Source organism: Pimephales promelas, chromosome 5 (assembly GCF_988280905.1).
Source record: "Pimephales promelas chromosome 5, fPimPro1.hap1.1, whole genome shotgun sequence".
Taxonomy (NCBI): domain Eukaryota; kingdom Metazoa; phylum Chordata; class Actinopteri; order Cypriniformes; family Leuciscidae; genus Pimephales; species Pimephales promelas.
The window spans coordinates 175344-190013 of record NC_142773.1 but is presented as its reverse complement, the minus strand read 5'-3'; the positions used below and the strand labels follow the sequence as shown (position 1 = coordinate 190013).

Sequence of the window (14670 nt, the reverse complement as noted above, 5' to 3'; positions counted from 1 at the left end):
TCTCTTTGAAAACCCATTTGTGCTGCATCAGAGAAATCCATTTTATTCCAAGATCTTATTCTACAAGCGATTTATCGATGATATCTTTCTGATTATTGACTGCACATCAGATGAATTAATGGCATTCCACGAGTATATAAACTCTTGTGATGAACATCTGAAATTTACTTTGGAATTTGATAAACATCAAATTAATTTCTTAGACATTTAAGATGGCACGACCATAAAAACTGATCTTTGTCACAAACCCACGGATCGCAATACGATATTGCATGGGGACAGTTTTCATCCCAGGCCGTTGGTCAAAAGTCTTCCAATTAGCCAGTTTAATCGTGTTTTAATACGTATATTACGCAGCGATAACACAGTTTACTCGATGCAGACTGCGGACTAGACAAAAGATTCCTCAATAGAGGTTATAAACAAGAGATCAACACGAGATTTTGATCAGATAACACAAGATGATTGTCTTCGATCAAATAAATGGAGAAAGTCCCCCTTATGTTGCGTGAAGTATTCCCCACCTGTGTCAGAATTCAGAAAATCTGTTCACAAACATTGGCATATTGTTGATTCGGATCCTAGACTAACGAGAGTCCTTCCAGAAAAACCAAAACTTGTTTTTAAACGTGCCCCTAACTTAAAAGATCATCTAGTCAAAAATGAAACACGTCCACAAATCACAACGCCTTTGTTTAGTATGCCAGATGGTAACTATAGATGTGGGAGCTGTGCCCAGTGTTGTTCATACACACACAAATGTACAAGTTTTAATCATCCGCACACGGGTAGGTCATTATCCATTCATGGTGTCATCACATGTAGTACAACACACGTTATTTATATGATTCGCTGCCCATGTGGCTTAGCATATGTGGGCTAACAACGAGAGCGCTACGAAGCAAAATTAGTGAGCACAGGAGCACTATTACAACTGGTGATGAACGCAGTCCAGTCGCCGCTCACTTTAAATTAGCGGGGCACAACGTCAGCAGCGGCCTTAGATAGATCGCGGTGGAGAGGGTCAATAAACCGTCTAGAGGAGGTGATTGACACTTTTTGGATTTATTTCTTAAACACAATGTCTCCGTATGGTCTGAATGAAGAGTTTGATATTAAACCATTCTTATAAATATTATTATTTATTTATTTATTTATTTTTCTCCTTGGTATAAATGTGGGGTAGCCTAATGTCTCCTAATCATTTTGGGTTTATTTGTATTGTATGGAGTTTTTTTTTTCCATTAGAATTTTCCTTCAATGTTGTGTGTTCTGGGTTAGTTGAGTATCTACGAGTGTTTTCTTAATTGTATTATTAGGGGTGGGGCTAATAAGTCGCATTGGATAAAAGCGTCTGCTAAATGAGTAAATGTAAATGTAATTTCTAAATTATGATCATTTTTAATGTAAAAATCATACTAACATTTAAGGGCACGCCAGGAAACATTATAAAACAGTAAAGTAATCCAGTTCATGGCCCCTTTAAAGTAAATACATTGATAAACACGTCTTTGAATGGAATTAAATAACAAGTACTTTGGGTGTCTTACTTTTAGCTGTTATTAGTCAAATAAGACAGAAACACACACAGGAGAACTGAGAGATCTTTAATTATATTAATGACAGAAGAGAGAGAATACAGGACAGTCTCTGACTCCATATCAAACACTTCTATAAACACACAACAATATTACTAATAACTCTCTTATGATTTCCATGCAAGCTCTGGTTAATATTTCATATAAACTTACATCTCTTCTGATATACTTTCTGCACTTTAAATCAAGTGTTTTTAGGGATAGTTCACCCGAAACTGTCCACTGACGTCATAAAATCATCTCACAATATTGTCTTTTACAGAAGAAAGAAAGTGATTCATCTTTTGATGGACATGAGAGCATATGTACATTATGTCAGTTATCTTTGTAACAGTGTGAATAGTAGTTATTTGGTCAAAAGAGTATAATGGACATGCATTAGGAACACAAGCAAGACTACGAGCTGAAACTACTTGATGTTGTTGATCTGAAGAGAGAATAAACCGTGCTTTATACAACCCTCCTCTCCATCGTATGATAAAGTCCTGCTGATCCAGGAACACTACATCAACACATCTTTAATAAAACTCTGTTCACCGCATGTGTTTTATGAGCAATTGATGAATCAAGAGTTGTCTCTAATAAAGCTGAATGCCATAGAAAGGACGGGTGTGTGAGTGAACAGAATGGCATTGACTTCATGATGTTGAAACTGAAGTGCAGGTCCGTGAATGAGACGCAGGCTTTAGCACTGAAACACAGCAGGCAAACGCTGCACTACTGACTCCAGAGTGTTCGTCCCGTGTGTGTGTCGAATCCTGATGTGTGTCAGTTCTACAACAGCAGTGAACAGACTTCATTAACCCTCCCACATCAGGCCTGATGAACATGTACAGGACACAGTCAGCCAGCGGGTTCAGGAGCAGGAGATACTCAGACAAACGCCCAAATATATAGAGCAATACCACACTGTACAAACTTTCACTGAAACTGAAACCTCCATATTCTATAATAAAATTCACGATTATGTCGGGGAGAATGAGGAAAGTGTAAGTCAGAAGCACCAGGAACAAACTGCCCAAAATCTTTCTGCGCTTTACAGAAGTAAGAGATATTGCGCGTGAAAGACCGCGACAAGTGCCGATAAAACACAGAATGATTATCGGGTAGGGGATTAAACAGCCGATCGCTCGGGGCAGACGGTTAATATACAGATAATAGGAGTTAAAGTCTGCAAAGATCAGAGGAACAAACCAGACGATGACAGAAATAACACAGCAGACTTTCAGTGAATGATGAGATCTGTACCAGATAGGATGAGAAACCAGAAGATATCGTTCAAGAGCAACACATGCCATAAAATACACACCCGCTATCAAACTATAATAATATGCATTAACTGCATCCCGTGACCCTATGATTGTCCATGTTGATATACAAATGATCTGAATGAGATCTGACAGAATCAAATGAATAACAAACACTGGAGTGGAGCGCTGAGATTTGAGAAGAGCACACAACGCACACAGAGTTACGATCATGATCACAATCTCAATGGTGGAAATGGTGCTGATAATTATTGGGTATGCAGCATCAAGTTTACTGAGAAATTCCCACATCTGATGGATCCATTCATCTTCATAATCTCCTCCTCTTGATCCGTTGATGCTGGCGTTTTGTTCTGCCATTGTTTCATGAAATCTTGACAGGCACTAAATAACAAACCAGTCATTAGTTTAAAAACATGCATTCATTTACTATTGCAATCATATATTTATCTTTATTAAAACCAATAGGGAAAATAATGTGTTAATAATAACTCAATAATATATAATAATAACAACAACACATAAGTTGTTTTCTTGACATGTTGTTTAGAGGAGTGTGTGTAATGTTAGAAAGCTTGAAATAGGTGAAATGTCAGATTAAAGTTAGTAAATCCTCCATTTGAACAATATGACAGAAGCAAGAATGCTGTTGTTGTGAATATTCAGTCCAGCACAGCTGCAAGTGTACAATGGTTTATTAAAGGAGGAATAAATCTTGAAGAACTTACGTTACTGACAGGAGTGTGTGTTTGGTCTGCAGGTCAAAGCAGAAGTTTGTGGAATAACACACAGACTGACAGATGTTTCACAAGTTTCCACTGCCGTGTTTAAAGAGCTCTTCATTCACTGCACACACTGGAGAAACACACATCTTAAAGATTATTGATCTAACGGAGGAAATGCCTGAGATTACACACACACACACACACACACACACACACACACACACACACACACACACACACACACACACACACACACACACATATTGGATCCAACGCGTGAAACTGGAATTACTTTAAACACACAATTCACTCACAAATAAACATATAAACTCAACTTTATATCTGATGCTTTCATTTTTAAAGTTCACTCAGAGTTTATAACTCTTTCCCCGCAAGTGTTTTAAGAATAATATATTAAAATATATCGCAAATAGTGTAAGGCGAGACACTACAGGTGAATAGGGTAAAAATATTAACTTACAGATATCACCATGAAACTTTACCAGTTGATCACTCACATGAATAGGAGAAAAAAATAATTAATTTTTAATAATAAGTAATAATTAATTTTATTTTTACATATAGCTAATAATAGGACTGCAATGTTTAGTCGACATTGTCCACAAATATCTTTGTTGTCGAGTAGTCGTCTGATCTCACGTGACCTAATGTAAGGACGTGCAATATCGTGATTTGACCGCTACGGCGCTGTGGCGCTAGAGTGTAATGCAGCCCTTACAAATGCAAGTGCGGAAAAAGAAAAAACAGCGCGAATTATGACGGAGTGCAAACGAATCCGAACTAGCAAGGTTTGACAAAGTTTTACAAAACTTAAAACCAAGAATGCTGTCATGTGCAATACAAGCAAGGCAGAACGTGCTTTTCACAGGAGCACCACATGCATGTTGGAGCACTTAAAGAGGAAACATCCGGGCTAAAGAGGAGCCGGTGAGAACTGAGTGTTCTCCAGCTGGAGCTAACTAACTAGCGGTACCGTAAATCTCTTTATTAGATCATGCAATACTATTAATAGTAATAAGATCATCATCAATAATAATATAATTACAGTAATGTGATGATTTATTTTGCATAGAATAAAGCTTGATTGAGCTTAGGAGTCAGGGCTGATTTTATTATTGTAACACTATTATGCATTATAGTCTTATTTCTTGCCTGTATTTTGTTCCATAATCATGAAGACTTACAAAAGGAGATGTTAGGAATAATATCATGGCAGTTACTTTTTCTTTTTCATTCTCTAAATCAAAAGGTGAATGAGAACATCTCTGTCATTTTATATCTATAATAATGGTTTGCAGATTAATATTTTACCCTTTTTGTGTCCTGAAGTTAAGACCCTTTTTCTGTTTCAGTTCTATGAAAAGCAGTGGGCTTATTAAACAATGCTTAGAGAGCATTTGTGTGTGATTTGAGTTAAACTTATAGAGAATGACCTGTTTAGTTGGCTCTAAGTTCATTTAAACCACTATTTCAAAAGCTGAACTGATTTTCTTTTTTTATATTATAGTAAGAATATGTATAACTCAATGTTTTAACTAAATGAAATGGAAAACATTACCAGAACCGTGGGGAACGCGACATTAACTCAATGTTAATGGAAAAAGCTGAATAAACGTTCCAGACTTAATGATTAGCTGGCAAAATAATCGACGATTAGTCGATTAATCGTTCTAATAATCATTAGATTAATCGATTATCCAAATAATCGTTTTTTGCAGCCTTAGCTAATAGCTAATTAAATATGAGCCGATTTGCATTTATTTGAAGTGACGAATCTGACCATTGGAAAAAAACAAAGTTCAAAATTATTTGAGCATTTTGTTGATATATTCAGTGAAAAGACATTAGCAGAGGGGATTATGAATATCTCCTTTTGTTCCCCTGTCAATCAGAAAATACTGCCAATAGCCTTAAACAATTGATTTCCGCCCCATTTTTAGGCATACACTGTCATATAAATCAGGCCAAGAATGACATATGAACAAATCCCTCCGGACAAACCTTCACAATATAGTTATGAATACAAGTGTAGAGTTTGGTGTGTGTAGGAGCTAGGGCTGAACGATTAATTGCATTTGCGATAAAATCGCGATATGATGAAACGCGATTTTGTAATCGCAAGAGCTGCGATTACACTGGTCACTTGACACGCGAGAGAAAAGCAGTCTGAAGCATCAAGATCAGGGACGTGCACAGGGGGGTTGCTCAGGTTGCCCGGGCAACTGCCCATATGCCCTTCTCGACTCAGGTTGCCCTTCCGAGGAAAAAAAAAAATCGTACAATGGATGTAGAATTTCACGTATGCCTAGACAAAAAAATAATATAAAAATCGCAAAGCCTCATTCACTTCCATTCGGGCACTGAAAGGGAAAGTCAAACTGTTTACGTGGCTGCAGTGCCGCACGCGACCATAGACTGCACGCGACCGGTGTGTATGGTAAGGCACCGCAAATTACTCAGGCCGCGCCTCCATCTCGTGTCGCGCGCTAATTAATGTGTACGAAGTCCATGACAAAATGAAGCGAAACTATCCTTCTCGTCACGAAAAGAGGAAGAAGAAAAACATGAGAGTGAATTGCGGGAACAGCAGTCAGGTAAACTTGTGTTCTCTCCTCTCTAGTTTGATGTCAGCACAGTTTGAAGGTTTTTGGTCTTGCTAACCTATCTGGGCAGGCAGTGCATCTCTTGCATCACTTTTTGCCTGACAAAAGTGAGAGTAAAATACCATTATTTATTACGTTTTGTTTTTTATAAACGACAAAGTGCAACAACAGTGTTTGTTTACTACAGCTCGGAAAACATAACCGCGTCGCGTGTGTTGCGTTCATATGCGCGTGCACGAAATGAAACTCGCATTTTTCAAGCAGAAATGTGGAGACCAGAGAAATACTGTACAATATGTGAATGATGGCACTCCCAATCAAAGTACACATTATAAAGACACTGATTATCTAGTCTCAGTGTAGTTAAAAACTCTAAACAACTGCACTAATTATGCAAGATAGAAACCAATGTATTGGCAATTTGACATTGATTTATAGGCTATATTGAATTTAAAATGATGATTAGCTGGACATTCTGGTCAATATGAATGCAAATCCCTCAGTAAATAACCATAAATCAAGATTTGCTTCAACATGCATAAAAAAATAAAAAAATAAAAATCATAGGCTACTGATTCCAAAAAATACCCAGGCTGTAGAGTGAATCAAAATTAATCCCAAAAGCCAAAGTTCAGGGTTGTACTTTATTATTTTCTTCTTATTTATGTTTACGTTAATACTCACTTGTTATCTTAACATTCTATAAAAATGCTTTATTCAGTAAATGTTATTTGTTTGAACCTCATTCTGTTCTATATTGTTGTACTTATTCTTTGACTGTTTTGTTTAAAGGAGGGAGGATTGTTATTGGGCGGTATTGAGTGGCAATGGCAAATGGTTTACATGGCTCACGGCATCACAGATCAGGTAGAGGGTCCCTTTAGCAGAATTTTGCTTAGGGCCCCAGGGGGAGTTCAGGATTGGCAAAAAAGGATTGTATTTTTTCCCGAAATCTAAGCGTTTTTTATTTTTTCGAGTTTTTCCATTCAATCCAGATTATTTCTTTTCAAATAAATAAATAAATAATAATAATAATAAAAAACAATAAACAACAATATGAGGAACTCTTTTGCTCATTTGTCTCATCTCTGACATTTTGCAATCTTTATAAAAAATAATAAGACCATAAGATGAGGCATTGCGTTTGGACATAAACACGGCCAGATAAGGCAATTTGGAAGGTGACAAATTCAACTGAATATATTCCTTCATATAGCCCGTGAGGGGGGAGGAGGGGGGGGGGGTGCCCTTTTTTCAGGTCAGAGCAACTGCCCCTCAAAATTCCTGTGCACGTCCCTGATCAAGATAAAAGAGCATCAGATGCAAGATAAGGCATCATCTTGCCACGCTACGCGGTCTGGCGTCCAGAAAAGAACAGTTTATTGTGTTATTTATTCCCTCCTCTCCTCAACAATCCTGGATCGATTCAGAGAATTTCAGAATCGAGTATGAGCTTATAGTTTTTAAACACAGATGCGTGATGACCAGTGTTGTGCAAGTTACTTCCAAACTGTAATACATTAGGTATTACTTGTTACTGTTATTTAAAAGTAATTCATTACCTTACAATATTACTGTCTCAGAATTGTAATGCGTTACATTACTCATGTATTACTTTTGAGTTACTTTCACCAAAATAACTAAGTAGAACTTAACATTGGGGCTGTAACGATATGCAATATGAAACCGAAATCGCGATTCGCCACACAACTCAGATCCACGAACCTACAGAATCGCGACACACCTCTTCCAACTCCAGTGTAATTCTCCTTACTGTCCAGATCCAATGCTGCCTTATCTTTAAATTAGGCTATTAGTATTATTTGAAGTTAACATTATAAAATACGTGGACCTACACCACAAAACTAGTCTAGGATATATTATTTAAAATTGGGGAAGTCCAGCATTATGGACATGACATTTGCAGTCAAAACTTGAAATAAAAATTCTCAGAAAATACATGTATTGAAACGTATATAGGCTACTTCCTTAAAGGACTCCAGACATTAGACAAATATCAGTCTATGTTTTATTTTTAATATTAGGGAAAAGACATTCATGCGTGACAAAAAAAAAAATAGGAGGCAAAATATATTTTTGGTAATTCTGTTAATTACTGCGCAAATCGGATGAGGAAGGGTTGGCTCTCCAGTCTCCATAGAACTTAAAATATTCATTTTATTTTAGTTTTCGTGTTCGCATTTATGAGGAAAAAACAATGTTACAGGCGCGACCGCTCTGAACTGGCACTAAAAGACTGCTTTAAAACTTTCACATAGTCTGTTGCCTTTAAGAAATAAAAGCAGACAATACACTGTAATACAACTGTAATACAAGCCTCATTGAACATGTAACGAGTAAAATATTACTGAAAATTGATTAGTAATGCCTTACACTATTGCGTTACAGCAAAAAGTAATATGTTACTGTAATGTATTTCTTTTGTAATGCGTTACTCCCAACACTGGTGATGACGCTGCGCGTGCTTTAGAAACGAACCGTGTTCTGAATCTGCTTGCTTCTATTTTCTCTTCGCTCTCTCTCTTCCTCACACACACACACACACACACGACACCGCTCGAACCTTACAAAACATAGTAACGTTATTTTATAAAGGTCGGGGTTGAACCAAATTACAAGGACATTCGCGGGCTTCATTGAACAGGTTTTGCCGCTTTGCTTGATGTTATAACGTTACACTTGCAGTGCGCGTTCTCTCCCGCGGGTATTTTCTTTACAAATGCTTCACAGAGGCATTATTTATGTATTTTGGAATGCAGTTGGCTTATATATTAAAACCATGAAAATCACTGAGAAGGCTGCTTTCATTTTAAAATACTAACGCGTGCTTTGTGAAGAGCGCTCGTGCATGCGGCCGTGAGCGACTCATTGGTAAATGTACTTGCATGTCAAAATGCTTTTATGACGTGAAATTGATGTAAACACGGTCAGTTATATCTTAAAGCAACAGGACAAACCACATTTACAATTTCAAAAGAGAAATATGCATTAGTGTGAATGCAGCTTATCGTATCTAAACTGAGGGGAAATCACTCCAGCTCTTGAATGATAAACATTCAGACAGCCTACTTTTAAATACTGAGACCACTCTTTCTTTATTGCTTGTAATGTTTTTTTGTTTCTCTTTATTTACTAGCTTTTATATTTTGAAGCTATATTATTTTATATAGCCTATTTAAAATTCTTAACATGTAATTGGTTTAATTAAATGTTTTTTTATATTTATTTTTTAAAGTATGTGTTTTTACACATGTAATTAAATACATATTTTAAGAGTTATTAAGATTAATTAAGAAAAAAAGTAGATCGGATCATGAGCTATCTAAAGATTCCCATCCCTACTGTACAATGATTTATTGCTTGTCTTTTTCGACTAATACAGAAGGTAAATAACTTTTTTTTTTAAATCGCATATTAATTCGCAATCGCAATATTGGTTAAAAAAATCACAATTAGATTATTTTCCAAAATCGTTCAGCCCTAGTAGGAGCTGCAGAAGTGGAAAATCCTCACTCGGAGTGTGAGAAAAAACTCATTTTGAGAAAAAGGCTTTTAAAGATTTTTATGGCAAAATTCCACTAATTTCTATTGAAAGCCACGAATTACAGACAAAATATGCCTTAGGTCCAAGTAAAATCCATGCATCCCACTGTTTAACATCCAAAACTCATCATCGCTTCATCCGTCACGGATCCTCCAAAACAACACATCACCACATCAGCAGTCCATCACAGGGGAACATGACCTGAGGGACTCACACACACTTCAGGATACACAATTACACATCTGTAGTGGTGTGTGTGTGACGACGGTGCAGACCGCGATCACGGATTTACAACGACAACTTTTGATGAATTAGGTGAAATCTACACACGCAAACAGACAAAGTGTAATAAAATAAAGACCTAAATGTGTATTTTGGACTTTTTTCAGCACAAGTTTAAAAGAAGATTACTGAAGTTAAAGAAGTAAAAGAAGTTACTGAAGACAAATATCCCAAAATCTCAACATTGACCATTGAAAAAAACACAATGTTTTTGCCTGCCGTGTCTCACCTTAACATTGATCTTCAGCATATCTTGAACAGTTGTTTCACAATAATACATTTAATACACTCTTAATACAGTATAATTTAAATATATTAAGTATGTCCAAAAGAAAGCCCAATTTAAATGCCTTTCCTCTTCACCTGGGACCACAGATGATGAAGTTTAAGATCATCATCAAATGAATCTCAAGAGCCTGAAATGGAAACTGGATCCGGCAGAACCTTAAAGAAAACTTTCAAACCTGCTTTAAACAATTCCACCTTAATTTCTTTAGTTTATTCTCCACATAATCAAGCACACTAGAGAGTCAGCAAGCTGAACAACATGTGCTAACGTTTGAGCAAAGGCTGAAACACAAGGACACAATAATTCATGATCTTACCGGGAATCAGACTGAAGACTGAAGACGCTGCTCATGAGGAGATGATGATGGTGTGTATGAGCTGCTCTGCCATCTTTTATCTTTTATAGCCTGAGTTAACTCCACAAACACCAAACAAAGATGCATTAAACATCATTAACAGTTAATGCACACGCAACCGCATCAGCAATCAGCAAACCACACTACACAATATACAACCATTAACAGCAGCACAAGTGTTATACAGAGGAGAATGTGAATAGCCATTAATACAGTCATATAACACTAATGTATCATACCAGGCATTATCCATCTGCACAAAATATTTTGATACACATGATTATTACACATTTAAAAACATCAAACACAGCCGATGAAAAAGAAAGAAAATCGCTGCCACCTATCTGGTCGTCCGATCGTCCCCATGATCTTTCGATTCATTTTACTAACCACCTGTACTACAAGAAAAGAGAAAGAAACAAAAAAGAAAAATAATCAAAATCACCCAGTGTCCATTCTTGAGAAATGATCTACTCTATGAACCTACCGTCTCCATTAACTGCGACTGATCTGGGTAAATTAAATGGGTTAGAATGCCCCCCTGCTGTTTGCAGACCAGACCGCCCCAATTGGACTGGAGGTGATTTAACCATTTCAAAAATTAGAGAATCTTCCAAATCCATTTGTTCCACCAGATCTACATCTGATTTACTACACAACACAGATTCAGGTCTACTTCCCACCCCTGGCAATGATTCAGTAGAGGCTTCTCCTCTAACAACCCATGCTTCATCTGATCACTATCAGAGACTAAATCACTATTTCTACCAGAAAGACTCGGGAGATAAGTTGAAAAGAAGAATACATTTATTGACAGCTCAGCAAGCATAAATTTATGAGTTCTTTGGCGTAGGCCCCGTCCTTAGCGAGCAAAGCGAGGTTAGCCAAATCTGCATGTCCCGCCTGAGATGAAGGCGGGGGTGCTGCCGACCCCCTGGAGGTAAGTCAAGTCGCATTTATTTTTACAGTGCTTTTTACAATTCAGAATGTTTTAAAGCAGCTTCACAGTGGTAACATGAAAGTAATGCAACACAGATCAATAATATTGTTGAATATTAAATGTCCCCAACTAAGCAAGCCGAAAGCAAGGCAACGGTGGCAAGGAACCAAAACTCCATCAGGTGATTGGATGGAGAAAAAAACGTTGGGAGAACCCAGGCTCAGTTGGGGGCCAGTTCTCCTCTGGCCAACATACATATTTCAAAGCAGCTTTACAGAAAGTGTAAGGAAGGGACCATCCTGGTGGTGGTGGTGATGGGGAGGATGGAGGGGAATGGCAGCGTCAGCATCTGCGAACTCAGACAAGTGTAAGTACTAATCTTTTATACTGTGACTGTTAACACCTGATTAGATAGGAATGAGGTAATGCATGATGCGCTGATTGAGTCTTCCTGACAGAACTTAAGCTAAAGGAACTAGGGAACTAGGCAACTAGGCAAAGCCAGACAGACTTTCTTCTCAAATATTATAAACAGCAATATAAACAACACACGCACTCTTTTTGCTACTGTAGAGAGACTGACAAACCCCCCAAGCCAGATTCCCATAGAAATGCTCTCAGACAGCAAGTGCAGTGAGTTTGCTTCTTTCTTTTCTGAGAAAATCAATAACATCAGAAAGGTGATCAGCACATCCTTGAGTTGCTCTGGGGTCAGGCAGATCAGACCACAACCTGAGAAAGTAGTTACTATGTCTGATTTCGAAGAAATTGATGACACAATTTTGGTAGAAACCGTACAGCACCTTAAAACATCAAACTGCGCCCTTGACACACTTCCCACATCTTTTTTCAAAAGTGTGTTAAACTGTTTAGAAGCAGATCTCCTAGAAGTGGTGAATGCCTCACTTCGCTCTGGGAATTTTCCGAACTCCCTGAAAACTGCAGTTGTCAAGCCCCTCCTGAAAAAGAGCAATCTGGATAAGACCATCTTAAGTAATTATAGACCGATCTCAAATCTTCCTTTCATAGGCAAGATCATTGAAAAGGTTGTCGTCAATCAGCTGAACAAATTCTTAAGCTCAAATGGATATTTTGACAATTTTCAATCTGGTTTCCGATCGCATCACAGCACGGAGACAGCTCTCATAAAGATAATAAACGACATTCGCTTAAATACTGATACAGGCAAATTATCCGTGTTGGTACTACTCGACCTCAGTGCTGCATTTGACACTGTTGATCACAACATACTTCTTGACAGGCTGGAAAACTGGGTGGGGCTTTCTGGGATAGTCCTAAAATGGTTCAGGTCATACTTAGAAGGGAGAGGTTATTTTGTGAGCCTGGTCAAAAACCTGGTCAAAAACCTGGTTACCTGGTCAAAAACAGCTCTATTTTCCGCATGCCGTTTCAGTCCACTTGCTTTTAAATGATAATGAGCTCTGCTCTCCCCGCCCCTCTGTTCTTTGCGTACACCATTTATAATACTATAACCATAACGCATTGTTCATTATAAACGTGGGATTATGAATTATATTGAGGACGTCATAGATAGAAAACATGCCGTAATGTACCATTAGTGTTAACCTTAGACGCATTCATTGTGGATTTCGAAATGACTGCTGTGTTCCTTATTGCACTGTGTGACGTCACACGGTCGAACCGCTTGATTTGAGACAGTGGGGTGTGAATATTAATGATGCCGACTGCAATGTCACAGATAGTGTTGTGTTGGGATTCCCCGGTCCTTCAGCGGTCTTTTGGAAACACCAGATTTAACATGAAGGAGGAAACAATGGTGTTCGAGGCGCACGGTATGTCCGTTCCACGTACAGAACTCTCATTATTCATCTATGCCAAGATAAACACAGTTCCCTTTCTGGAGTATGATTCATTCATACTCCAGCTTGTGGATTCTGGAAGATTCATACATCAGTCTTCTTTTCGTCTCGGGTTATGACTATAACCCATGTTCCCTGAGAAGAGAACGAGACACTGTGTCGTCCTGCCACGCCCCTCGAGGCCTTAGTGCGTCTTGCTTCATCGCAAGGCTGATGTGTGTATGTGTGTGTGTGTGTGTGTCAGCGTCCCCCAAAGAGTCTTCATTGACGCAGTGTCTCCGTTTCCTTCTCAGGGAACAAGGGTTATAGTCATAACCCGAGACGTTTTCCATTCTCTGGCACCTTTAATATTGGTGAAAAGCTAATTCATGTTCAGATTTTGTGAACATTAGACTTTTTCACAGTACGGTCCACTAGAAGAACAATCAAACAGCATCTTAGCTTAATGGTAATAATGACAGTAATGAACACTTTCCTCCACATGTTGATAGTGAACACAATAGAGATGTGATGCATATATTTCACATATGATGATTTAGAAGATTATAATAGCTCAAATGATGAACAGTACAGTTTTTATACATCTTTAAAGTGTCCGTCATGAAGGATTTAACCTGAAGCTCTTCTACTGAGTCTCATAATTGATTTGGTTTCTGCCATTAGAAAACACTTCTCTATTGAGTGGATGTGGGGGATTTTTTTCCTCAATTTTCTAAAGCTTTATTCCTGAAAGCTTGTTACTAAGAGATTCAGTATAATTGCACATTTACCCATTTCCCATCAGCATTAATTCCTAATGAATAATGCCACAAACCACCTCTAATATAACACGGATGTTAACTGTTTCCTACTGAAAGTGTCTGCACAATATCTGTGACTATCTGTGAGTTTTCTGCTTCTGTGGACTATCATGAGTTTAGTGTGTGATTTTGACACAGATTGAGCCAGACACTGCAGGTGCACTGAGTATAAAAGAGCGCCTGTAGTGCACGTCATCTTGTAAAAGGCTCAAGCCTGTTCTTTGGTACTGAGTGCACTACTACTACACACCACCAGAGGCGCTATGGTGCTCTAGTGGATGGTATATACCCAGGTGTGTAGTAGAGCAAGGCAGATTTATTGGGCAGAGGAAGCATGGCTTACATGGGCTGCGTTCCAGTCCACTTTTAGTCACACACTTGCT

General features: G+C 38.0%; 1 protein-coding gene across 2 annotated transcripts; it reads right to left on the bottom strand.

Annotated features, from left to right (window-relative positions):
- Window positions 1-1980: 1980 nt before the first annotated feature.
- LOC148978790 (G protein-coupled receptor 4-like) lies at window positions 1981-10700 on the bottom strand. Of its 2 annotated transcripts, XM_089130751.1 has the most exons (3): window positions 10668-10700; window positions 3595-3721; window positions 1981-3250 (listed from the first exon to the last, which is right to left on the bottom strand). In XM_089130751.1, the coding sequence occupies exon 3, from the start codon at window positions 3224-3226 to the stop codon at window positions 2237-2239; it is 990 nt and encodes a 329-aa protein (XP_088986877.1). In that variant the 5' UTR covers window positions 3227-3250; window positions 3595-3721; window positions 10668-10700; the 3' UTR covers window positions 1981-2236. The 2 variants fall into 2 exon arrangements, with proteins under 2 accessions (XP_088986877.1, XP_088986876.1); XM_089130750.1 differs by lacking the exon at window positions 10668-10700 and having other exon boundaries at window positions 3595-3845.
- Window positions 10701-14670: the final 3970 nt, after the last annotated feature.

Coding starts and splice junctions, on each gene's coding strand:
- LOC148978790 (XM_089130751.1), bottom strand. CDS start 3,226: ATGGCAGAACAAAACGCCAGCATCAACGGATCAAGAGGAGGAGATTAT.